At 38.6% G+C, this 24,433-nt stretch overlaps 3 protein-coding genes across 3 annotated transcripts; 1 reads left to right on the forward strand and 2 right to left on the reverse strand.

Annotated features, from left to right (window-relative positions):
* Positions 1–613: 613 nt before the first annotated feature.
* LOC140921385 (cytoplasmic dynein 2 light intermediate chain 1-like) lies at positions 614–12,203 on the reverse strand. The gene is made up of 17 exons (XM_073371385.1): positions 12,105–12,203; positions 10,603–10,670; positions 10,244–10,314; positions 10,106–10,140; positions 9,568–9,640; positions 8,382–8,470; positions 8,143–8,221; positions 7,460–7,512; positions 6,546–6,600; positions 5,612–5,680; positions 5,234–5,311; positions 4,705–4,784; positions 3,861–3,931; positions 3,560–3,605; positions 3,145–3,196; positions 2,484–2,576; positions 614–1,239 (listed from the first exon to the last, which is right to left on the reverse strand). The coding sequence occupies exons 1-17, from the start codon at positions 12,116–12,118 to the stop codon at positions 1,156–1,158; spliced, it is 1,110 nt and encodes a 369-aa protein (XP_073227486.1). The 5' UTR covers positions 12,119–12,203; the 3' UTR covers positions 614–1,155.
* On the forward strand, positions 12,203–13,959 carry LOC140921387 (RWD domain-containing protein 3-like). Its single transcript, XM_073371386.1, has 2 exons — positions 12,203–13,041; positions 13,698–13,959. The coding sequence occupies exons 1-2, from the start codon at positions 12,305–12,307 to the stop codon at positions 13,807–13,809; spliced, it is 849 nt and encodes a 282-aa protein (XP_073227487.1). The 5' UTR covers positions 12,203–12,304; the 3' UTR covers positions 13,810–13,959.
* Positions 13,960–14,545: 586 nt separating this feature from the next.
* LOC140921384 (uncharacterized) lies at positions 14,546–24,370 on the reverse strand. The gene is made up of 12 exons (XM_073371384.1): positions 24,231–24,370; positions 23,956–24,019; positions 22,668–22,846; positions 21,518–21,599; positions 20,659–20,732; positions 20,149–20,258; positions 19,925–19,992; positions 18,859–18,935; positions 18,621–18,721; positions 18,383–18,465; positions 17,871–18,101; positions 14,546–14,783 (listed from the first exon to the last, which is right to left on the reverse strand). Exons 1-12 carry the CDS (start codon positions 24,294–24,296, stop codon positions 14,695–14,697), a joined length of 1,224 nt encoding a protein of 407 aa, XP_073227485.1. The 5' UTR covers positions 24,297–24,370; the 3' UTR covers positions 14,546–14,694.
* Positions 24,371–24,433: the final 63 nt, after the last annotated feature.

Raw genomic sequence — 24,433 nt, forward strand, 5'->3', positions numbered from 1 at the left:
TTTTTCAAGTCCATTTATCTCTTAACGGACACCTCTCGTGACAAGACGGACACCAGACGTTGGTTCCCTAACCAGCCAGTTTTAGCCGTTATGGGCTCCTGTTTTGAGTCACTTTACTGTCACTTAACTTTCTATAGGACAGACACGTCTTTAAGACAGACAGTTGGGCACAGTCACGACGGTACCCGTTTTCGAGAGAGTTACCTGTGCAGAGAACCCTACATTGAGCAGACACATACGAGTGCCTTGCTAATAGCTAAAAGGTATTCACCAAGAACAGTTTCATTTGGGAGAAAATTTAGGGAGGAAGTTTCGGACTATCGAACGCTTTTGTCCGCTAATTACTAGCCTGTACACAGACGTTGTTTTATTTTTCTTTTCGTTCTTTTCGAAAACATCGGCGAGCTCGGAGCGCGAGAAAGAAAAATAGCGCTGGCGGCCAATAAATCCCCTGCGGTTTATATTTTATCATCCGCCGCGCTCGACGGACTTTGAAGAGAAAAAAGAGGGTCTGTGAACAGGCTAACTAATTACAGAATGTCAGCTAAATCAAGATGCTACAACCCGGAGCAATGAAACGGCGTTTTCACGGCCTGGTTTATTTTTGACACATTTCTGACTCCTTGTATGACAAAATAAATGCAAACTTTACTGAAACGTCAAAAATGCCATTTTCATGTCAGCAGGTTTTTCTTTGCCTGGTCCTTCGGCCTCATTGATCCAAGCAGCCTATACATTCCGGGTGACGTGGTCCGAGCGAGTTTGTGAGCGTCTCGGATACGTCAACGAAAGGTATTGAGCGAGAAGGCCTGTAAAGACGCCTCACAGGGACTAGGCATACATTGACTATAATCTAAAATTCCATACGTCTCTTCACCAGATCCCCACGACGCCTTACCCATACCACCCGTTGTCGAGGGTGGGGGGAGGGGATGGGGGAGGAGACGGATGAAATTTCAGACTAGCAATAATTAGTGCACAGAGTTTCAACTTCTCTTAAATACAGTGTTGTTATTAGAATAAATAAGGGATTAACCATACAAAGAACTTTCTGAAAGATTATCTTTAATCTCATACCCAGATCTTTTTCTTTCTTACACTGACCATGGAAGATCTGGGTACGAGCTAAGTTCATGTTTTGTGAGCTGACCCATGTCATCGTGGGCGCTTTTCCCCAGCAGTGGCTCGAGATGCGTCGCGAACCTTTCTCATGGCCAGCTTCCGGTATCTCTCCAACTCCTACGAGAAGGAAAAGGAGAGAAGGGTCATAAAATTGTCACAAATTATTTCCTGTCTCCTGCTCTTTAGTCTGCGTAGAAGGGACAGGTTCACGGATAAGCGTATGCTCATTAATTAAATTACTGTTTTCCAATCTATTATCAATTATATCGGTTAATAATCCCACTCACATGTATCTCAGCGATCTCAGAATGTATTTGGAAGTAGAAGTGTATTTCAGAGTAACCTGAAGTAAGATGGAGGAGTACTAAAATCGCAGAAATCATTAGTGGACTATGCCAACACTACCAACGTTGAATTTATTGTTGATCCGAAGGTTTTATTTCATGGTTGATTAATTTACAGTTATTTGCACATACGTTGATCAAGTGACTGCCAGGGGAGTGTGCAGATTGGTTCTTTGACAACATTATGACATGATCATATTGCTTGCATAGACGATACAGCATGTCCCGGCAGGAAAACAGCATTTTGATAAATGAGCATGCGCTAAACCGTGAAAATGTCCCAGTTTAACCGCAGTAAGTAAAGTCTGCGAAGCAGCGCCGATATCCTTGGTCTGGGCCAATAACAGATTCAACAAATTACCGGAAATGCGTTTCGAATTTCCTTCCCACCTTATTGGCAAATTGACAATGGCTTGTTTAACAGGCCAATCCCTGCGCATTTTCAAATCTTGGTACACAGGTAGGAGCCCAGAGCACGGATTTCGGCGCTGTTTCGCATATTACTGGACTTGGAGAAACTGACCTGTGACACGAGTTTCACATTAGAAAAGCTGTTTTTAAAGCAAGCGGAACGAGATTTAGGGTCGCGAGGCGGCCCTGTTAGCGACAAAATCGCGATAAGTCTTCGTGCCGCGAGCCAAATTTTTAAATAAGACGAAAGACTTCTTCGAAAGTCTAAAATATATTTACTTGAGAATGTAAACAACACGACTCCGTCGGCGGTGCGGCCCGGAAGAAAATCCTGTCGAGTCAATATGACAGTTCTATTATCTTTTGAAGAAAAAACAGATGACGCTTGCGCGTGTGCATGATCTGTCCCTTTAACCAGAGTTTAGTTTCGTCTGTAGCGCAGGTTACTTAACACATAGACTAAGTGGGGAACGGAAACGTGTGCTTTAAAAACGATGTAAGAAAGGACAAGAGAATATTTACACTTCAGACAGAAAGAAAGCGAGGGACGCCTTAAAACATCAACTCCAGTGTAAGAAATGTATAACAGTTTTGTACCCAGTTTACCTCGTCTTTCTGTTTCCTCATCGTGTCAACCGCTGGTTCAGCATACTGCGGATCCTTAGAAGGATCTTCACTCGTACTTCGCCCTTGAGATTTCTACGTCGATAAAAAAAGGCAAAAACCAAGTCACGGAAACAGCACAATTTTCCGGGACAATTTTAGGGAAAATGAGAGCACTGCCAGCAGCGTGATCTGAGATTTTGACCAAGAAAATCTATTAACACACATAACGGGCACGCTCGCCTGAGTTAAAAAATGGCAAAGTGTGTTGAAGTAGTTGAGGAGAATTTTGTATACTTGCTACTTGCCTGGGCGTTTATTAGAGGGTTTATATGAAAGCTTTAGACTTTTTAGCGACGAGAGTGGTTATTTTATTAGTAGAAGCCCGCGTTGCAAAGCGTACAATACATATAACCCCATTAGGGAGCTCAAGATTAAGAAACCAAAACATGAGAATCTGATTTTTTTTCTGAACTTGGATATTACTCCTACGTCTCCTACATTTGGCAAATTGGACGAGATGAAATAACAGCGACTAAATTTGAAACTGCGCGAATGGATTTTAGAGACGTTGTCGCTGTAGTAGGCGTCGTGTTTGCTTGCAGAGCCCCTTTATTTTCTAGTGCGCCTGCTACGCGGGTTATGTAGCATTATCAGCATTTACCTCTGGTGGGAAAAACGTAGAGAAGGCCGCCTTCCATTGCTCATGTGGATCCCTGAAATATAACATAGTACTTAGTTCGCAACAATCAATTCGTTTTTAACAAAAGCCGCCTTTTGGTTTTTTCCCTTCCTAAGTTCATTGATGGTTCGAAAGATGATTACCATCAATCCGGACCCGATGGATTAAAAAAATCATTTAGGTTTAGGGTGGTGAGGCCACTAGAAGCCAATTAAGTCACCGAGTGTCTGCCTTGGTGAAAAAAGGGGCGATCAGATGATTCGTCCCTGATTAAGAAGAGCCAAGGGTTACCCCCACCCCCAAAGGCTTCCAAGGGCTAAAACTTGTTAATCCACGTTGCAAGAAAAACTATACACTGTTAAATAACAAGAAAAGCCTAAAAGAACACTTTACCAACCTGCTGTGCATTTTTCCCACATCCTGACTGGCCACTGGAGGAGATCCTGACAGAAGAAGGGAAAAAACTCATGACTCACAAGCCCAAGTCAAATCGTTGATGATGATGATGATGATGATGAAGAACTTTATTTACGTGTCAAGAGTGTTTAACTACTAATTGGGGACACTAGATATACACGCTAAATTTAGTTATGGGCTCTTTTATACTAAAACAAAAGAAACAAAGAATTTCTCGTCAGAGAATAGAAGTTGAAATAAACAATAAAATAAAACTAAGAGTTTGCCCTCTTGTCTCTCACCTATCTGCTGAAATGAGTCCTGACCAACTGGAACAATGATGGGTTTATTATGATCCACTGATACCACTTTACTAAAAACAGAAAAAGAACGTCACTTGTTCGCCCTCGTCAAATATAGCGTAAACATCATGTATAACAAACCGCTTTTAAGCCTTCCCTTTCAAATAAGCCCCCTCTCCCCCCTCCCTCCTTATTCTTCACAACCAAATGAATAATTGATAGACCTTTAATCACGACTGTTACACTTCAATTTGAATACAGTAATATGGTTTATTCAAGTACAGAATGTTCGGATTTGTTTTGATCTTCGGCTGCATGACCTCCAACTTCATGAATTGATACCATCTTCTGGTTGTTTGAAAAGCAGTTAAGCGCCCCGCTTCGCAAAATTAAGTAAGCCCCTCGCCCCCGTCAAATGTGCTTGAAATAAATATCCCCCCGGGATTACCGTCAGAGCTTTTAGCTTCAACGGGTCAAGTCAAAAAGTGACAATATTTCTACCTGTATAAAACCTAAGTTTAATGATCCGGTATTGATAAGTATGGCTATACCAGACGCTTTTGAAATCACTGCTCTATACGCTGTCTCCTTGTTTCCTAGGGTGGAATGGCCAGAGCTATTTGCCTAGGCAAAAATGGATAGTGACAGATAGTCTGCATTACAGGCGCTCTATAAGCCAAGCGAGGCAAATACGGCACTTCGCGCGAATCGCGAGCGGAGGAATCGTGATTCGCGCGCCTCTCGCGATTCGCGCAAAATACCGCGGTTGCCTCGTTTGGCTCATAAAGAGCCAGTTATGCAGGCTCGTGACAGACAGCTATTAAAGGGGAAATAAAACACTTACTTGAGAGGAGTATGGAATAAAAGCGAGCCAACCAAACCACGTGCACGGTTTGTCAGACCTTCGGCTTTGGTGCTAAAGAACTACAAAGAAAAAAACTACCACTGTTAGTTCACTGTTTCGTTCCCATGTCTCTTTCATTTCTTTTACGCGTTGCCCGTTGCGCTCTGGGACCGATGCACCAAAACATCCATCCCACAATGCCCTGCCCTAGCCTTAATGATACGCGAGTCCGAGAACGTTGCCAAGAAAATCTCAGTTGGAATAGAGTCGAAAGTGTGACGTAATGAAAGATTGAGTCGTGATATTACGGGATTAGGCACTTTATATGTTTCCTGGCAAATCCCATAATTTCACAAACTTAATTTTTATGACGTAATCACTTTAAAACTCTATTACACAACTCAATAGCGATAAGTTTTTAAAAAAGGGATTTTGAAAACCTTGGAGAGCAAATATCTTATTATTTAAAAACTTTCAAAACTGGCGACATAACATACTTTGAAAGAGCAGGGGAAATAAACTTACTAACCTGCAGATGGGCCCCATTGCTATGCGCTATAAAGCGCAGTGTTCTACTGATCATTTTACGTTTTTCGGGATCAAAATCCTGCAAGAAAAATTGATTATTAGCTACTGCGACAACCACATAAAACATCCCCTTATCGGTTTTAAATAAACTGGAGTCTCCAATATTTTTGTCTCGAGTCGAAGGGTGACAAAAGTTCCCATCACCCTGCGTTTAACCTATTTTAGCTTGGTTCCTCAGTTTGCCTTTGAAATTTACATAGACTTTCAAAAAGTCCTTCGTCCGATGTTCACAAAACTCTTGGCAGTTTATATAGAACTACTTGCATTACTTCCTCTCTATCTACTTACGCCTAGGTCAAAAGCTGTCGAATATACTGACCTGATAAATGTCATATTTTCCGCCAATTATAGCAAGTGGAATTGGAAACAAGTCAATAGAGGATTTGTCCTGAAAGATGCAGATTGACAAAAAAGCTTTACTTAAAATTAAAATTTGTAAAAAGTAATACCAGCGAGATCCAGAGACACTGCGCTAGGCAGGAAGGACAATCGTAAAATTTTCGGCGAATCAGAGCCCATGTGTCTTTCCTGCTTTTAGGAAAACCGCGGCAAGATTAGCTAAGTCGGTAGAGCGCTGGACTGAAGAAAAGGAGTCGCGGGTTCGATTCCCCGAAAATGGCTAGTCCTTCTCGTGGCTTCGATGACCACGAAAAGTGGCGGTCCCGTCTCCAGTAAGAGACGTAAAAAAAAAGTAATTCCATTTAGAGTATTTTCGTGCTAAATACGGTCAAATAAAGCGCTTTTTTTAGAATCGCGTGCCTTATCCATGATCTACTTCTAGTTTTCCATAGCCTGCCCCTTCCCTTTCGGCACTTGTAACGTAGGCTATCGACTTCCAAGGCCTAAGGTTAAAACTTTAGGCTAAATGACAAATGTCTTGGAATGGGGGTTTACTGAAGTTACAATTCAACTGGCCCTGATTACTCTCAAGTGAAACAGTCCGCTAATATTGGTGATTTTGTACCAGGCACGTCACTTTTCATGACTTTTTAGGTCTGGAAAATGCACTCTATTTTCAAGACCGTTTTCAGCTCGTTTTCACGTTTTTTCATGATCGTATGATCCTGCAAATACGCACCACTTTACTACTACTCAAAGTGCTTCTCCCCTGTTATTGCTAATCTTCCAACTTTCATTGGAAACAAGTCGAAAACATCCCTCACGTCCCTTTCCCATCTTCATCCTTCTCTTTTCCCATCTACCTTTCCCTCCGCTTTAGCGACCAAAAATTCAAATCAGTATTCTCAACTTACAGGGTGTTCTTCTCCGAATTTCTTCCAAGCTTGTTTCTTAAGATGTTGCACAGAACTGTAACAGAAGATCAGACCAGACAAAAGTCAGTACATGTATCCGTCGTACAATGTAAACTCATTGCTTATTTTTCAAGAAATTCCAAGTCAAACTTTGACAGGAGTCATTTCCCATACTGCAGAAACTACAAAACGCCTGATACTCAATGCTAATTCTCATTTATCTCACTTAAAATTTAGCTGGAATGATAGATTAATCTTTCATCTTTAAGAATCCACTCTATAATTTTCAAGAAATCATCTTTTTATGTTCCGAAATGACGGTTTTAGTCACCCTGCTGCGCCAAAATCGCCCGTTTTCTCGATTATTACGCCGCTTTCAAGGTGCATTCATGCTTGAATAGTAAGCCACAATGGCTCATTCACTCGCGTAAATGTCCGACCATTTCTCCCGATGATCACCCGCACTCGCTTAAAATAAGTACAGACTATAAAACTTAAAATACTAGATATCTGTGAATAATTTTCCACGATTTTTTTCAACTTTTGGGGTGGTGCAGTTATAGGCCAAATCTGTCGATAACGTCGGAAAGATCGCCTGAAAATCAGTAAAGTTGTCTGCTTGAGATTTATTTGTTGTAAGCTAACGAAGGGATAGCTTCCCAAACTCGCAAAATTTTATAGACATTTTTATGGTTGGGCGGCGACGTTGGCATTGGGGCAAGAAAACGTCTTCAAAATTATATATTCCACGAAAAAACAATCTAATAAATAAAGAAATAAAACGATCTAAAGGTAAAGATTTCACAAACAAATACAAGTGGATAACTTTGTGACCGGCATCTCTGGAAACCCTGTAAGGCATCAAGCAAAATTGCAAGATTTTTTGTGCATCATCTCAATTCACACTATCGTACCTTGGATCTTTCTTTCCCAATTCCTCCAGTGCTCGCCCGACCTTTGATTTAACCTTAAAGAGACATTCAACCGCATAGTGTAATCAACTTGAAAATCCTGCTTGTTCACAGACATCCCTTCCCCTTACATTCACCAAAAATATCTTGCTGTATAGAAGCCAAACAATAATTTTGTAAGACAATTAGGACAATTAGGAGAAAAGAAACATACATTACGGTATATTCTTATTGTGTTTTAAGCCTTTATTGAACTCTATATGTGCTCACTGAACTGATGGTCTTTTCTGAGCTGTGCACACAAAACACAAAAAAAAAACCCTTCGTGTGAAAGTCTCATTCTGGTTCTTTGCGCACTAAAAACTGACTCTGAGGAAAAAACTGACTGTTTTAAAGTATACTAAGACTTCACCCACAGGTTTAAGTGCTATAGTGACAATCTCACTGTAAATTACTTGGTGAAACAAAGTTATAACTGGACTACCAATAAACCCAAAATTCACCCAAAATTTAATCAATTTATCCAAACCTAAAGGAAACTTAGTATACCATTAACTTGAAATCATTTGTTTTCAGGTGAAAGATAACATATAAAATGTAGCCAGTTTTATAATAATACCCTGGCTAGCCAAACCTGACTACACTTATGCACAAATTATTTCTCTACCGAAAACCTAAAAACTCACTTGAGACAACAGTGTTTCCAGAGTATGAAGCAATTCATTTGGAAGAGATAAGTCCACAACAATCGCTATTGCCATGTTTCTGTAGGGGAGTACAGTAATTAGTTAGAGGCACTTCTACAAAAATCGGCAGTTCCGTCGGACTTTGCTATAAATAACAGTTGGATTACTTTTCTTTATAATGTTAATTTTATTTATTTTAAAGTAGTAATCAGGCTGCAATCATTATTATATCGAGTTACCTGATTGTTACAGATGTAATAGGAATTTCAATCAGTTTAGACAGGAATGTTCCACCACCAAGTTCCCATATATGACCTATGTCTTTTCCCTGTTAACAAATCAAATTAATATTATCTAACACCTCACTCCAGGGGATAGAAATTGTGGCAAATTAAATACAGGACCCAGTGTGCCTCAATTTAAAACACTGATGACCAAATGAAAAAAAAAACTAGTCATGAAATTTGTGAAAAAAAATATATTCTTCTATCACATCTACATGTAACCATATGAAGCCCTGTTTGAAAATGTGTAAGTTAAAATAACTAATTTCAAAATTGTGTGGCAGTGAAAAACATCCAATAATCTTCACTTGTTGCGGCGTAACTAATGTCTTTCAGGAAGAGTATATGTTGTGTTATGCCATGTTGGATGGTTAATTAAATACACTGTGTAAGACCCCTTCTTGTGTGCCCACCCTAAATAATAGTTTACTTTGAGACAGATTGAATGTTACTGTACGCTATGTGGAAGGACCATTAATTAATTTATAATATAAACATTATCCTGCAAGTTCTAGATCCTAAAAGAAATGAAACAAAAAACAGAGTAAAGTCAGGGGCACCGAACAAGGATATAGTTCAAGACCACTTAAACATAGCATTGTTGAACGTATTTTAGTATTTAAACGGTAGATATAGGCATATTTTTATCCCCTAAAATTTTTTCATCTGTTCGGATTTCCTAGCTGAAAGTCTAGTGATCCGAAAATTATAGGGATCAAAACTTGCCTTTTCGAAAATTTCAGCCGGAAAAAAGGCTCCCGAAAATTCTAGGTGACCTTTTAAGGGTAAAAATCCGTTAAAAATGGGCAACTATAGTAGTTTTTAGATGTTCAAAAATTCTAGGAGAGGCAGGCAAGCAAAAAATTGTACAACAAATGTTACGAAAATTCTAGATCTGAAATCGTCTTCGGAACAGATATTTTTCCGAAAATTGTCGTTGGGTGCCCCTGTAAAGTCATTTCCAATATCTTACCACAAACTGGTAACTGACTTTCCTCGGCAATGAATCACTTCAAAAAAATAAGATAAAGAGCTAAGTTGTTGCCAAAGGGAAAAAGTTAATTTCAGGCCCTCCATTCAACAAACCTAAACTAGCTGGTTCACTTGATAACTGAAAGGTTTTTCTTCTAAGGCAACTTACAATATTGTGCCCGGTTTTAGCTCTTCGTCCAAATGTGTAATCCAGTGCAGTAGTTGGTTTAGGGGCTTCATCTCTACGAGGTAGATATGGGTAAGAAAAATTCATTACTATTATAGAAATGTAAGATATTGTTATATGCCCATTCATCCTCCAAATGGCTCTATTCTTTGTGGTCACTTCAGCCCAAGACTAAAACCTTTCCCTGGTGGCTTAAAATACAAAGTGCACTTTTCAGGGTCCCGGGACTCCCCCAATGAAACTGGGAAGACCCACTCCCAATACCCACCCAATGGCAGTCTGTACCTTTTTATTTAATCTATTACCCTTTACTTATTTTTCCCTTCCACTTTCAATTTTCTGGAGAATCATGAGTCGTGGAAATATTTTTGACATAAGGTGGGCCAAGTTTGGTGTATTTGTCAGTAAACCTTGCTCATACCTCTGCCATCTGGCATTTACAATTTTGTTGGTTTGGCGGTAAATGAGAGCACCGATAAGTTCAGTAACTCGTAAGAGACAAAATGCGCAGGCTACTTACCTATCAAGAAATCTCAAAATCAAGGATGTCTTTCCCTACAAATTAAAATTGAAAGTAAAGGTCAAAAAGAAGTTGAATCTGTTGTGCAATGACAGAATTTACCAACAACATTGAGTTTATTTTTGAAGGAAAACTCACAGAATTTTTACTTCCAAGCACAAATATACTGGATTCATCACTGCTGGATAATGGCGTATCATCTTGCTGATCTAAATAAGAGCAATCATAATCCAGTTCAAAACAAATATATTGACAGTCAATAATACATTTACCTATCAGATGCAAAAAATATTTACCTTTGTGCAAGAACAATAAATTACTAAGGTTACACTGAACAAGATTCCTCAACTTGCACCACAATGTCAGTAATACTACTTTTCTTTTTTTATTATTTATTTACTCTTGCTACAGAGTTCAAAAGATATCCTTCCTTGACACAAGGCTACCAGATTGCATCCTTTGAATGTAAACCCTTGTAGATTCAAATTAATGTTTACCTTGGTTGGGGTGATTTTCTGTTCTGTCTCTCTCTTCTACTGCCAGGTCCCAAATGGTCTTCTCTGACCTTTTTACGTCAAAAGGAGGACAAACAAGTTTTAAAATAGTTTCACTGTTAACATGATGCCTTTATCAAATATTAAATTAATATTAACTATTTTTATTCCATTCACTAAATGAAACTGGTCGCCAGGGTAGTTACAGGGTGCAACAAAAGTGCTCTCTGATAGCCCAGAGGCTAGTAGAACAACCTTTCGAGCTAGCATGTTGTCTAATAAGTAAGTAATATTTGCTGAAATACAGTACTTAAAATGTTAGAGGAAAGGTGGGTTGGTAGACCTGTGCAATTGCTGAGAGTGTGTTAACTTCAGCAACAGTTTGATTGAATGGAAAGCAATTTCAAATGTTTAATTTTCGTCTGGCCTAGTGGTCAAGGTTGCTATGTTAATATGGGCTTTTATATAATACGTCGATAAAAAATGGGAAAATAAGAAAAATGTAAACAAGGATTTTCCTAAAAAGGAGCATTAGTGATAAAGATGAAGTAAACATACTGAAAGAAATTTATCAAAAATCAAAACAAGATTGAAGGAGGATAGACAATAGGAATGCAATGATTCTGTCCCACTAGAAATAGGCGTCAAATCTGGGTAGAAAACGTCTTGCTACAGTCTCCAGTGTGCAAAGAAAGTTGTGTCCGATAGCCTGGGGCTAGTGGATTTTGCTATCGGGCTAGTGATTATTGTTCTTAACTTGCCCGACGGGCAAGTGCTGTTGGTAGGGGAAATTGTAATCAATCCTGCTAATCAAAAAGGATTTTGGGGCTAGTTGAAATGACTTGTGGGCTAGTAGATGCTAGCTACAGCTTGCCCAAATGGCAGGCTGTAAAATTGACTTTCTTTGCACCCTGGTCTCACACAAAAATAGTTAGGACACTTCCACTGGATGTTTTTTTAACCGCGTCTGGGCCGTCTCTTCATCCTCTCAATCTTGTTTATCACAGTTAACTTATCAAATCTTCTGCACCAACAAAGGGAGGGTACGAAGACAGTAAAAAGTGTCCAACAATTTTGTACAGTCTGTTTTGTATAAGACTGGAGATAAAAACTACCAATAATAAAAAAACTCTCAATTTCTTCAATATATGCGATTGTGACAAAAAAGGTCAATGGGGGGGAGGGGGGGAGAGAAGGGGATGATACAATTTCCAAGGGTGAGGAATCACTATAGATGTCAAATCCCCCCCCCTCCCCACCCTCCTATCCTTGGACTTAGCATAAGTCATACGGCTTATACGTGGTCTTTAGCTACCTAAATTATAAGAATATTAAGTCTTACTGAAATATTAGGATAATTGTAAAGACAATTGTAAATTATCCAACTGCAGTCGATGTTTCCACAGCAACGTAGACTAAGACGCCATATTCTGTCAGATCATGCTATCTACCTCACTGGTTTTTAGCCAGTATGAACTAAAAATTGCTACCAAAATGCTCTTTACCTCTTTTCGCTCATGCTCAAGTTACCACGTCCAACTCAGGACAGAATCAATCACATCATGAAGGTTATTTTCTTAACACATTTCTCAACACATTTATGGTTGGCGAAATTTCTGAGCCGCCGTTACCTCCTCAGCAGTCTTACAAACATTGGTACCAGTTTCTTTGGAGCGAAAATTGGAACGCCTGACGGAAATTACTCATGGCCACCTCGGAAGTCTTAAACGAGATTTTGGCCTTAAAGTCCATCTTTTGTAACCCTGGGGAGTTTTATTTGATAAATCCGTCCTCGTTAGACGATATTGAAGAAACTCAAGGACCGATTTCTTTCAAGATTGTTGTAAAATGCCACCCAGAGCAAGATCTGACCACGGTCGCGAACACTTCAGAAAACGATATTGCCAGATCCAGTTTTTCTGTAGAAATGACTGTTTCATTACAGCCAGATTATCCTGGAACGTTACCTGATATATCACTTTCATGCATGGGAATGACTAAGAAAAGTTTATCATCTTTAAAAACTAATTTAATCGAGTATGCGACAAGTCTTCTCATAACTAGCTCAGAGGCAATTATGATGGATTTGACAATCTGGCTACAAGAAAATGCAAGGTCATTTTTAGACAAACGGGAACTTAACAGTAACAGAAAAATGCCTACCCCGAGTAAGTCCATTCTTTTACTTAAGCTGGACCACATGCGGAATAAAAGCCGATATACCAGAACGATAGCTCGTTGGGTGGACAAGCTAAAGTTGTCTGGAAGAATATTCTTTGCTGGCCATTTGATATTTCTCTTGTTAACGGGGGCGGCCGAGAGCGTCAAGGAATACTTGCGAAGACACAAAACTTGCAATGTGGACGTTGATTCATCGGGAAAGCCGTGTAAAGAAAAAATGATGAATATTCTGATGCATGAACAAGATTTAATTAATTTGAGGTATGAAATCAACACATACACAGGTTAATTTTACCTGCATAAATAAAATAGAGGTAATGTATGGACAGTCACTCGTAAGCAATTAAAGTTGAGCAAGGTTACGCAAGGCCAACTTCAGTGTTGAACAAGTTCTCTTTTTTCTACGTCACAAAATTCAGGGAAAATCTTGGGTTTTTTAGCAAAGTAAGGGAAACATCAGCAAATTTTATCTTCACAGTTTCCTTACAACGTAAAATGCAAAAAGAAACCAATTCATGTGGAAAACATTAATTAATCAATTTGATACAACTCCAAATCCCATAAAAAGGACAAATCCCAAAGGTTAGCATTAAATAACCAAGAATATTAATGGCCTGTAAATGGGGCAAAAAAACAACAACAACAATGTTCAACAAAGAGAAATTCAGGCAGTGTAGCTACTGTATAGCGAGAAACTGAATGTTGGCCACTCTAAGGAGAAAAAGGTTAAAGAAGTTGAAGAAATGTAAAGTGTAAAGTTCACTGAACATCAGCATTTGGGTATATGGAACTCACTTCAATGCTTCGCTTACGTGATCACCAAACAATAGAAAGTCCCAGTGCACAATTCCCAATGCCCAAAGCAACCTTCATTGTATCAGCTATAACAATTTATTACATTCTTCTTTCTTTTTCAGCATTTGTGACTTTTGTGAAGTTGAGTGTAAATCTCCCTCAGAGCTTGAGGTCAAATTTGCAGAGATGGAACTTGAACATTTATTCAAAGAACATATACAGCCACTGCTATAGCAAGAAACTAGGTGACTGATCGAGAACCAATAAGGAGCAAGACACAGTCAGAAATAATTGATGCTTATTATCTATAAATGCATCACTGTGTAACACTTTCATTTCTAAAATTCTGAGAAGAATTGAGTCAACTGGCACAGTAAGCATTGGTGGTACCATGTTTTTCAAAGAACTTAAAAAAAAATTAAAATAATTTATCAGTCCTTTTAATAGCATTGTTTTATTATCACATTTACAAGAAGAAATATAAATATATTATATTAAAAATACAGTCGCTGTTTATTAACATAAAAAAAAAAATACATGTAGTTGTATGTAATTAGGGCAACATGCAACACCCGTGAAGGGGAGTTTAAAACATAATACCTCACTGAAATATTGAAGAAAACAAGGAAATGTATTGCTTTCAAAACCACCCATGGACAAAATTTAAAGTTATACAGTACCAATGAATCTGATTAAAGGTAACTGTTTTACCATTCACAACAAGTGAATGTTAATGACCCACCTTTATCCAAAAGGCTTTGGGATTGCTTGTGTTTGTTTTCAGGACTAATAGCTTGTGCACATGTTTTGTTAAAATTCTTGTAACCTGATTGGTTGGTCAAATAAAATGGCAGGGTTATCGTAAATTATGAAAAAAAAATGTGAGGGCCTTAAAAAGAACAAAAACGATGACAATAAAAATGACTTGCAGATGCTTTGGAAATTCAACTTTGATTCTATTAAAGTATTAAAAGAATTGAAAGTTATATAAAATACAGAAAACTAATGAATCAGCAATCAGATGCATTACTCCATACAGACAGCTTGCACAAAATGGCCAGCAATTTTTTTTCCCATTCCACCCAAAAGTTCATGTCCTATGATACAGTTGAGCAATGGTTAATGTGATAATTCCTTCAGTAAATCGTCAGAGTCCAAAGAACTGAGTGATGAACTTGAGATGCTTCCTACTCCATTTCCTGACACTCCTGCAAATTAATCACAGTTTACTCATAAGTCTTTACACATTATACATTTGCTCCTAAACATCACAAAGGTAGATGATCTACATCATGAGGTAAGAGGGCAGGGGGGGGGGGGAGGGGCCTGCAAGTAAGCTCTCCATTTGGGGGATATCATGAGAAGTCAGACACAAGGGGCACCCGAAAAGAGGTGCAAGATTGAGGGGTGGAGTGAGGGGGGGTGGGTGGGGTGGAAAAAGCCCCCCTTTGCAGCTGTGCCACTCGTTGATGTGTCCTTTTATGTCTTGCTTTGCTCACCACTTTGAGGGGAGGGCTCATCCAGACCTTGATATAAGAAGAGTGCTTTGTTAAAACATAATTTCTCTTCCCCTGGCAGATTTGATTTTGTCTACAACCCGGGGGGGGGGGGGGGGGGGAAGCTGGCCCCCTGGGCCTCTCTCCTAGATCTGCCACTAAGGGCCTACATGTGTTTACATGGAGGTGGGGGACCCCAGGTAAGTGAGGTAACCAGCTTAGGTGGGGTAACCCACTTGTCCATTACCTCTTATCATGGTCACCTCACCTATCATGTAAATGTGATCAAATTAAAATGAGAGATTATATGGACAGGCAGGTTACCCTATCTAAGTGGGTTAGCTCACCTCCCTGGGGTCCCTCCCACTCCATGTAAACAGGCCCTAAAAAGGCCAACTAGAATACAAAGACTGTCTAATATTTGCATCTGTGCACAAATTCGTAGGGTGTGACCTTAAGTAATGGTCCAGCTAAGAAGCAGGCAGAAAAACAATAGCCCACGGCAATAGCGTCAGTTATTTTTCAGGCGCTAATTTCTCTAATCAAATTAAATCTGAATGCTCTGATTGGTCAATACAGCTAAAAGCGCGAAATTTGAATTTTAAAGTTGAATTAAGATAGCTTAAGACTCATTCGAACAACTTTTTATTTCGTCTATTGCTTTGCTATGTTGAAAAATATAACATATCTAAAATTTAAAAGATTTCTATGCGCCAAACCCGAGGAAGTTAAACTGATATGTTATTACACGAAGATGAGCACAGTGTTACATCAATCAGCGACGTTGGGAACAACATTTACGTCGGCTCTCACAAAAGAAATGTCAAAACCATGATCGTAAACAGCAGCAATTCACTCTCACGTGGCGAATCTGGCGAACGCGCCAATGTCGCGCGTTCATATTCGGCCACCATACAGAACAACAACAAGTACACAAAATCAAATCCAAATGTTATCTAAATGTTCTGCTTTTGGAAAAAAAGAGGATGTTGCCCAGATAGAAAAAATTCCTGCATGTTCGGATAATCGGGTTTCAGAAAAAGCTCTCCTACAGTTTATCTGTTTTCAAGGTTTTGATATTACTCTATAAAAATCCTTCTTACAATCTCTCTCGTCCTTGGAAAAAATAAAGGCAAGCTGCAGTCATGCTCGCTAGATCTTCCGTACCAAGAGAAACTCAAACACCAGTGACAGCTATTTATGATACCTAAGCGGCTTCCGTCTCGGTATTCTCCGTCTCAGAACTCAAAGGTACAAAATGCAAACGTGTCACAAATTTCAATTCGCTCATTTTAACTTAAGGTCCACGGCGAACTTCCATTTCGCTTGATGAAGCAATCTAGAGAGAAAAAAAATCGAATGAAAGATGGGTAAAGATACACGGAATATGGAAGTTTCGAAAGGGGCAAACACATGAATAACACATAATGCGCGCGGAGGTGCGAAAATCTATTGAATTCAGCTTACCTCAAGCTCAAGTGTTCTACATCTCTTCGAGAAATAAATTCATCCTTGTAAAAACAACAAATCTTTCGCTTTCTCCTTTTATGCCCAGCTGTACTCCAATTTCTAGTGCCACAATTATTCTGATCTCCTCCTGATCCGGCCTGACAACGAAAACAACTACGCCGGGCCCAAATTCCCACATGGCGACTCGGCATGTCGAGGACGGCAGCAAACCATGTTTAGAGCATTTTGACGATCACTCCGATGATAAAATACAGTAAATTTGAGATAAATATTCAATAAAGAAAAAATGCAGATTTTTCACGAAGAAATTGACGAGATTTCTTCGGGTAAAAGACAAATTTCCTAACATCTCAAGTGTCACACTAAGATGGGGTCACAACTAGGTCGCGCGTGTGTTGCACGTTTTCCACTCTAACTTTTGATTGGCGCATAGAACAATGCTGAAACTTGGCCGTGAGGTATAAGACAGGGGAATGGGGAAAATAAAGCTAAAAAAAGGTGTTTTTGTCACGTTTCTGACTCTTTTTTTGGCGATTTTTGGATTTCGGCCAATCAGAACGCTTGATTTAATTGAAATTAATGATTAAAAGTTAGCACCTTTTAATCACTTTTGCCGTTCGCCTGCCTACCTTTTACACGGACCATTACTTAAATTTAAAGAAAGCTCTTTGGTAGAACTTTTACTTGGCATTAACTTTTTTACATATGCGATGCTATGACCGCTCAAATGAAACCTATGAAGCAGAACTTTTACATGTTACTTCACTGTTTGCTTTGTAATATGTGGTTTAAAGTTTGAGTCATATGGTACCACTAGTTTTCCAGCATTTTACAGAAAAAAAAATAATGTTGATTATTAACTGGAAATTTTGGGAATAAAAGGGAAAAAGAAAGGTCATGGCAGCCAAGAAACTTCTCTGTCAGAAGTCTTTTTCATTATTTTATTCACCAAAATAGACACCTCCATAGTTTTTTCTACTTTTGAAAAAAGTCCATCACCACAAAAAATCTGTCAACAAGGCTAAAAAGAAGGCCTTAAAATTTATAGTTAAAATACCAAGTTTGAATGTGATTTGTTGAATACTAACAAAGATAAAGACGTTTTCATGGTGGGGGTGAAGTTTGTGCCCCCCACCATACAAACATCTATGTAAAATTTCCTGATTTTGTGGAGCAATCTTTTCACCTTTCAACTTGGCAAGTTTCCTAATTTTAAGATGCTATTTCCAGCAGCATCAATGGATATTAAATTTTTGAAAAATGGTCTTTATCAAAACTTGAAAAAAAAAACAGGAAGGGTCTATTAAACTACCTATCAGCCAATTTTACCTCTGTGAGACCTGTCAAGCTTCAATGACGTTAGCTCTGAGTCACTAGGACTGCTAACATCCAGTGTCGTCAAACTCAGATCATTATCACTACTGCTTGACAGAACAAGATCATCCACTGCTGCCTTGGATTTATGTTTAGTTCCTTTCCGTTTTGATTTTGCATCACCATTCATAAATCTTGCTTGTGTTGAAGCACGCAGTTGGGACTGCCTCACAGATGAATTATTACCTGTTGAAAATTTATAAAGTAATATGACCATCTTCTTTCCACACATAGTCATAATATTATAGTTAATGAAGTGTGTATGGAAAATAACTGGAATACACAAATGAATTGGTTACTAAATACATTTTTTAGAGATGATTCCAAACAAGATTAAGGATAAATCTACCAATGAAAGTAAATTTAAAATAAATTAAACCTCTTTGGGGTAATTTTCAGGAAAATTCAAACTTAATGTAATTATCTTATTCAAATATTCATGCTGAAAAAGTATTGTCTTCACTAACTTGAAACTCCTGAATTTCTGACGCTGGACTGAAACTCAGACTCCAGATCAGAAAACTGTCGTCTAACTTGGTTTACAAGATGCCTGCAAGTAAAACACAGCACAATCACAGGTTTTTTTCAGAACAAAACTCCTCCTATTTCCATGGTAAAAATGAGCACATAATTATTATTAACATTATTTCATAACAAAATCACTTACAGGTTTCTCACACTAAGAAAAGAATATGGGTAACTTACTTAAGTTGCTGTATTTCATATGAATCTGATTGCTTCTCATCAACTATACTGCTTAAGCTTCTTGACTGTGAGCGCTGATTCTCCGAAAGTGACGACAGAACCTGTGAAAGGATGCCAACAAACAAGCAACATTATTTCCTTGCATGTTTTAAACTCAGTCAACAAGAATTGATGAAAAAGTTATAAAGTATCATACTGATGTCATTATTATTTAGAAGTTTAAGTAAAATGCTCTTACTCTGTCCAGCCTTTCCTGTTTACGAAGTACATCTCTTGAGTCGCTAAGTGATGAGTGGAGCTCAATTTCCAGCTTTCCTACATTTCATTTATTCAAAAATAATACATGTTAAAATCACCTACTCAGAAATTATACATTATACTAATTAGAATCAGGTCTATTGGCTTGAAAATATCTATGTTGTACTTGCTGACATTAATAGTTTTTACTGTTGCACCAGTTGAGTGGGTAGAAATACAAGTGCTGACTGATTACCAAAATGAATCAGATTTCAAGACTGACTGGCTGACTGACTAATGTGACTGAATGACTGACTAAATGACTGACTGACTAACCTGACTGACTGACTAACTGACTGATTGACTGACTGGCTAACCTGACTGACTGACTGACTGACGGATTGACTGACGCAGCCAGCTGCTGACTGTAAGCCTGGCTGGTTAACTTCATACACTGTACTTTGCAACTGACTGATTGACTGAAATAACTGACCGACCAACTGACAAACTGGCCTGACTTTTCACTTTACCAACCTAACCAACTGGTCTGGGTTGTTCAAACGTTGGATAGTGCTATCCATCAGATAAATCACTATTTAGTGGATAAGTATTAGGGAAACCAATTGCATAATCCACCGGACAGCGATTTATCCACTGTGGATAGCACTATCCACCTTTTGAATGACTGGGATCTGAACAGCTGATTGAAGACTGACTACCCTGGTAACTAAAATTTGTAACAGAAGATCTACTAAAATAATGTCTGATTGACTGCTGGCTGGCTGACTCAGTTTTTTGACTGACTAACGTAAGCAACTGACAGTCTAATGACCGACTACTGCAACACACTGGTATCTTATAACTGACTGATTTCATAACTTACTGTCTGAGTTCATTGGATGATTCACTGTCTGATTGACTGACTGACAGAAACACTAATTTGTCTGAGTTAATTGAGTGACTGACTATTTAATTGACTGACTGACAAACACACTAACTTGCTCACTTACTTTTAATTCAATGACTGACTGATTGATTAATATGACGAAAAAATAAGTTTTCCTTACCCATCTTTGTTTTAAGATGTTCAATATCTCTTTGTAAAGATTCTGTCTCGTCTTCTATAATTCTTCTCCTAAAAAAAGATTATGAAAGTTGTATTGTTCATATCTTGTTGCCATCAAACTGGACATTGTCATTTAAAAAAAGTGGAAAATTTTTATAATTTAGTGCAGTAAAACTCTACAAATCGTTTTAAGTGATTTACAGGGTGAAGTTTGTTAACACTAACGCTTCATTGATGACAGACGGATCACTGCCATGGGAGTTTTCACTTGTACTCTGTCTTAACTTGGATTGGCTTTGGACAAATTCCAGCTGGCTATATACATCACGCTTAAACTACCAAAGAAAAACAACAATAATAATATCATTTAAAACACATTAGATGAGTCTCCATTATTATTCTAAACCATTTTGCCACTACAACCTACAGGGCGAGAAAAGATTCTTCAGGTAAGGTTCAAATTAAATTTCTATTGATAAAAAATTAACAGAGTCAAAAATTAAAACTTCAAGAGAGCTACAACACAGAAAATAGTTGCTTTTCTGAGGTGCTGTTCGACATACTTGCTTGTGGAACTGGGGAGAATTTGACAGTGCATCAAGAATGACTTATTTCACACTCCTTCAGCTGCAAAGTTATTGCCCAGAGCTACTGAACATTGTGCTCTACATGTAAGTAAACGACTGAATTAAAGCATAATGAAAGAGATTTAGCAATCTTTCTTTTAATACTCACTTGCTCTAACTTTCGTTCTGTTTCGATGTCTACTCCCTTTTCTCTTAGCCTTTCATTCAGTCTGTTTATTTCATCTGAGTGAGAAAATTTATTACGTAAAACAGATAATTATTGTTATGCTATGTTCCCAAGGAGATAAGGACAGTAAGCCTTATGTGATAAACCAATTAAGAAAGTGAGTAAGGGTTGTCACTAAGATTTCAAGTTGCCGGGTAAATACGGCAAGTAGTCGGGGAATCAAATGGCTAGGGATTTCTTTTGGTTCTATTTTTCTTCTATTTTCCTATTTTCCTATTTTTCTCTAAGTAGCCGGGGAAAATCCCCGGCCCCCAGCTCTTAATGACAACCCTGGTGAGTAGAAAGTATATCTCAGATAAGACACATGTTACAGGTCAAAATTGATTTCAGTTTAAAACTGTTGGTGATTTTTCCCCTGACCACTTCCTGCCGGTTTTGCCAACAGGCACAGATTCTGAGCACCCCATTTGGTGACGAGACTTTTTCTCCTTTAGGGAGAGGGAAAAACAATGTCTTGCAGTTTAAAAAAGATCACAAATGCTTGCAGAAGAACTTTTCAGCATGGCAAATCAAGGAGGTCACTATTTAATTGATGATAATTTGAGCTGAAGCAGAGATGTTTCAATAGAGTCTTATCCTGGCAGCTTTAGAGCATTTTAACTGCTGTTATTGCCTGTCTAAGAAGGGAAGGAAAGTTACACACCAAACAGGGCACTCGGAATGGTCACATGAGCTAAGCAAAAATTCAAATGTGAATGATCTTTTTTTGGTGAGAGGGGGAGTGCTAACAGTTTTGTGACTTTGATAGTAAACACAGCTGTAGTATGTTACAAGAATGTACCTCTCATTCTCTTGATCTCTGCAGCATGAGTTTCTCTCTCTTTCTCAAGTCCCCTGACGGTGTCACTTAAATGACTCACTAGCTGAAATGGAATAGTAGGTTACACATTTTAATACATAAATTTTCAAATTTTTAAGCTGGACATAAACATAAATTGCCAAACATTTTTAGTTTGTAAAACTTTTTATTTTAGCCTTCAACATTTGCATGACAGTTGAGTTTTAAAGTTTGATTCTATTATTAAAGCTTTGGGTAGAATAAGCAACAAAAAGTGCACTTGTTTTACGACACTGCAACAAAATGAGTTGAAAAGTGATGCCGTGCATCTTATCAACCACGGTCAAACCTGTTAACAACCTCATTTATTGAAAGACAGATTTGATGTAGGTGGTAAAAAGTGCAACATCCAGGGTGCAAAGAAAGTCAGTTTTACAGGTTGCCATTCTGGCAAGCTGTAGCTGGCATGCACTAGCCCAAAATTCACTTCAACTAGCCCCAAAATGTTTTGATAAGCAGGATTGATTACACAGTTCTTATGTAATTTGAATTCCTCAAAAATCTTCACTTGCCCATCGGGCAAGTTAAGAACAGAATTCACTAGCCCGATAGCAAAATCCACTAGCCCCGGGCTATCGGACACTAATTTCTTTGCACACTGAACATCGGTATTCAACTCGTTTCCAAGCAAATATTGCAACTTAGACAAGTTGAATGTTTTTTGTTGCCCTTTTTACAGTAGTAATCAAATCAAATCAAATCAATTTGTTTAAGCTCGATAGCGTGAGGAGCGGTTGCCCAATCTCCCGAGCCAGGGGCTCATGTATTAAACGCCCGAGCATTCTGGATCGAATTGGAATTTAGAAATGTTGGTTTTTGCAGAGAGGGGAAAACCGGAGTACCCGGAGAAAAACCTCTTGGAGTAGAGAAGAGAACCAACAACAAACTCAACCCACATATGAGGTTGAGTCCAGGAATCGAACCCAGGCCACATTGGTGGAAAGTGAGTGCTCTCACCACTGCGCCATCCCCGCTCCCCAGTAGTAGAAAAAACTATTTTAATATTGTCTAATCTAAGTGAGGGCCTCCCTGAATTATTATTACCATTATTATTATCGTTATCGTTATTTTTTATTATTGTAAAAGTTCTCACCTCAGCTTGCTCCTCAACCCTTTCAAACAATGCATTAACAAGAGCAGGTGATGCCTGACTTGAGGGAACACTAGTTGCCATGCCAACAGTTTTCACAGGGCTGAGTTTATCCCAAGCCATAGCTGAAATATGAGGACTTCGGGAAGTCTGAGATCGAAGGTTCCCTGGACTTATGGACGCTATCAAATAAGACAGAAAGCAGTTTTGTAAAATTTCCTGATAGAATGACAGCAACCTTCACTTTTTAAGTCCAACAGTGACTAGCATAAAACTTCTTTTTAGGAGTCATAAGTGGAATCAGAATACTGTTTTCACTAGATCGTAACGCTCTACACTTCTGATTAAGAAACCAACTACGGCTCTGTCCAGCCATGAGAAACAGCCTAATGGATTTTCTCACATGGAAACACAGCCATCTATGCTATCTCCCAAAACATCTTGGGATGAGAGATAGCTGTATTTAAGGGCTAGAGGTACAGCGCATTGTCCACAATCTCCTGGGGAAATAGTCCCTATAAACGCCTATATGGGTAAGTTCCACACAAAAGGGGTACCTTTTGCAGGCTTCAGATATATGAAGAGTATGGACTTCACTTAAGTTGACGTGTATGATAGGGTAGGGAATTCTCTCATTTTAGTCTGTATAAAAAAGGCATTCCGCATTAATTTGATTCACAACGTGTTTACAATACGCGGAAAAATCTGGTTTTGTGGTGTACTCACACTTCACAGACAGTGCTTTTACAGCAGTTAAATGGAGGGCATAAGTTCTAAACTAGGTATGTGAAGGGGGTACCATTTGTCAATAGAATTTACAGCACATGAAAGGGGTACCTTTTCTGCCAAAAATGGTATATAGAAGGGTTATAAGGAGGTCCAAGGTGTCAGCCTCTCAGTAAAAAGCTTCAAGTTGTAGAACATGTACACACTGCACACCCCAGGGTTTGTTACTTACGATGATTGGTTTATTAAGTCACCCACTGTGGTTTGTCCATTCGAAGGTCACGACCTTGGTTTCACGGTTCGGGATCTTAAGAGTTGTAGTTGTTCACAATAAGTTTGTGTAAACACACTTACGGTGCAAAAATTACGCCCTTTTTCAATAATTTATCCAACGCAATTAATTGACTATTAAAGCATTCCAACGGTGCACTAATTTCTAACTATGCCCTAAAAATTGTTGAAATGTCTTTCAGGCTTAAGATTAAAGAGGAAGCTTTCATAATTTATAGAATCGAAATGGCCTAACTCTCAATTTAACGGCTCGATTAACAAACAAGACACTTACCGCCAAAATGGTTTCCTCTTGACCGACCCGATTCTTTTGTTTTGCTTGAAGAACCCAGGCGGTCCTAAAGTAAATACATTAAAATCAAATCTAGAGGTTTAAAAGAAATCTAAAGAATTACGGGTTGACAAATTTATCAGATGTAGATGCTTGTTAGGAGAAAAATAAATCGGGTATATATAAAGTTTCCTTTCTCGCGACGACGCTGGCTTCGCTTGCGTTATTTACTGTGGAGGAATGTGTGACCGCGATCCGCATCGTTTAGCTGTTCTCACCCGAACTCTCGCTAAATTCGTCTCTGTTTCACGTACTATTGAAGAAAACTTGCTTTCCCACTCCATATTACAGCGATCAGAGGAAAATTGTAAAGAAATTGCGAATTAGCGATGCAAAGCAAAGATGCTCATTTGCTCATTTCTTGTGCGTGTCGTCATATACTACGTACCTACCTAAAACAAACTACCCGCTTTCCGCTGCC

The sequence above is a fragment of the Porites lutea genome, chromosome 12 (assembly GCF_958299795.1).
Source record: "Porites lutea chromosome 12, jaPorLute2.1, whole genome shotgun sequence".
NCBI classification, from domain to species: Eukaryota; Metazoa; Cnidaria; class Anthozoa; order Scleractinia; family Poritidae; genus Porites; species Porites lutea.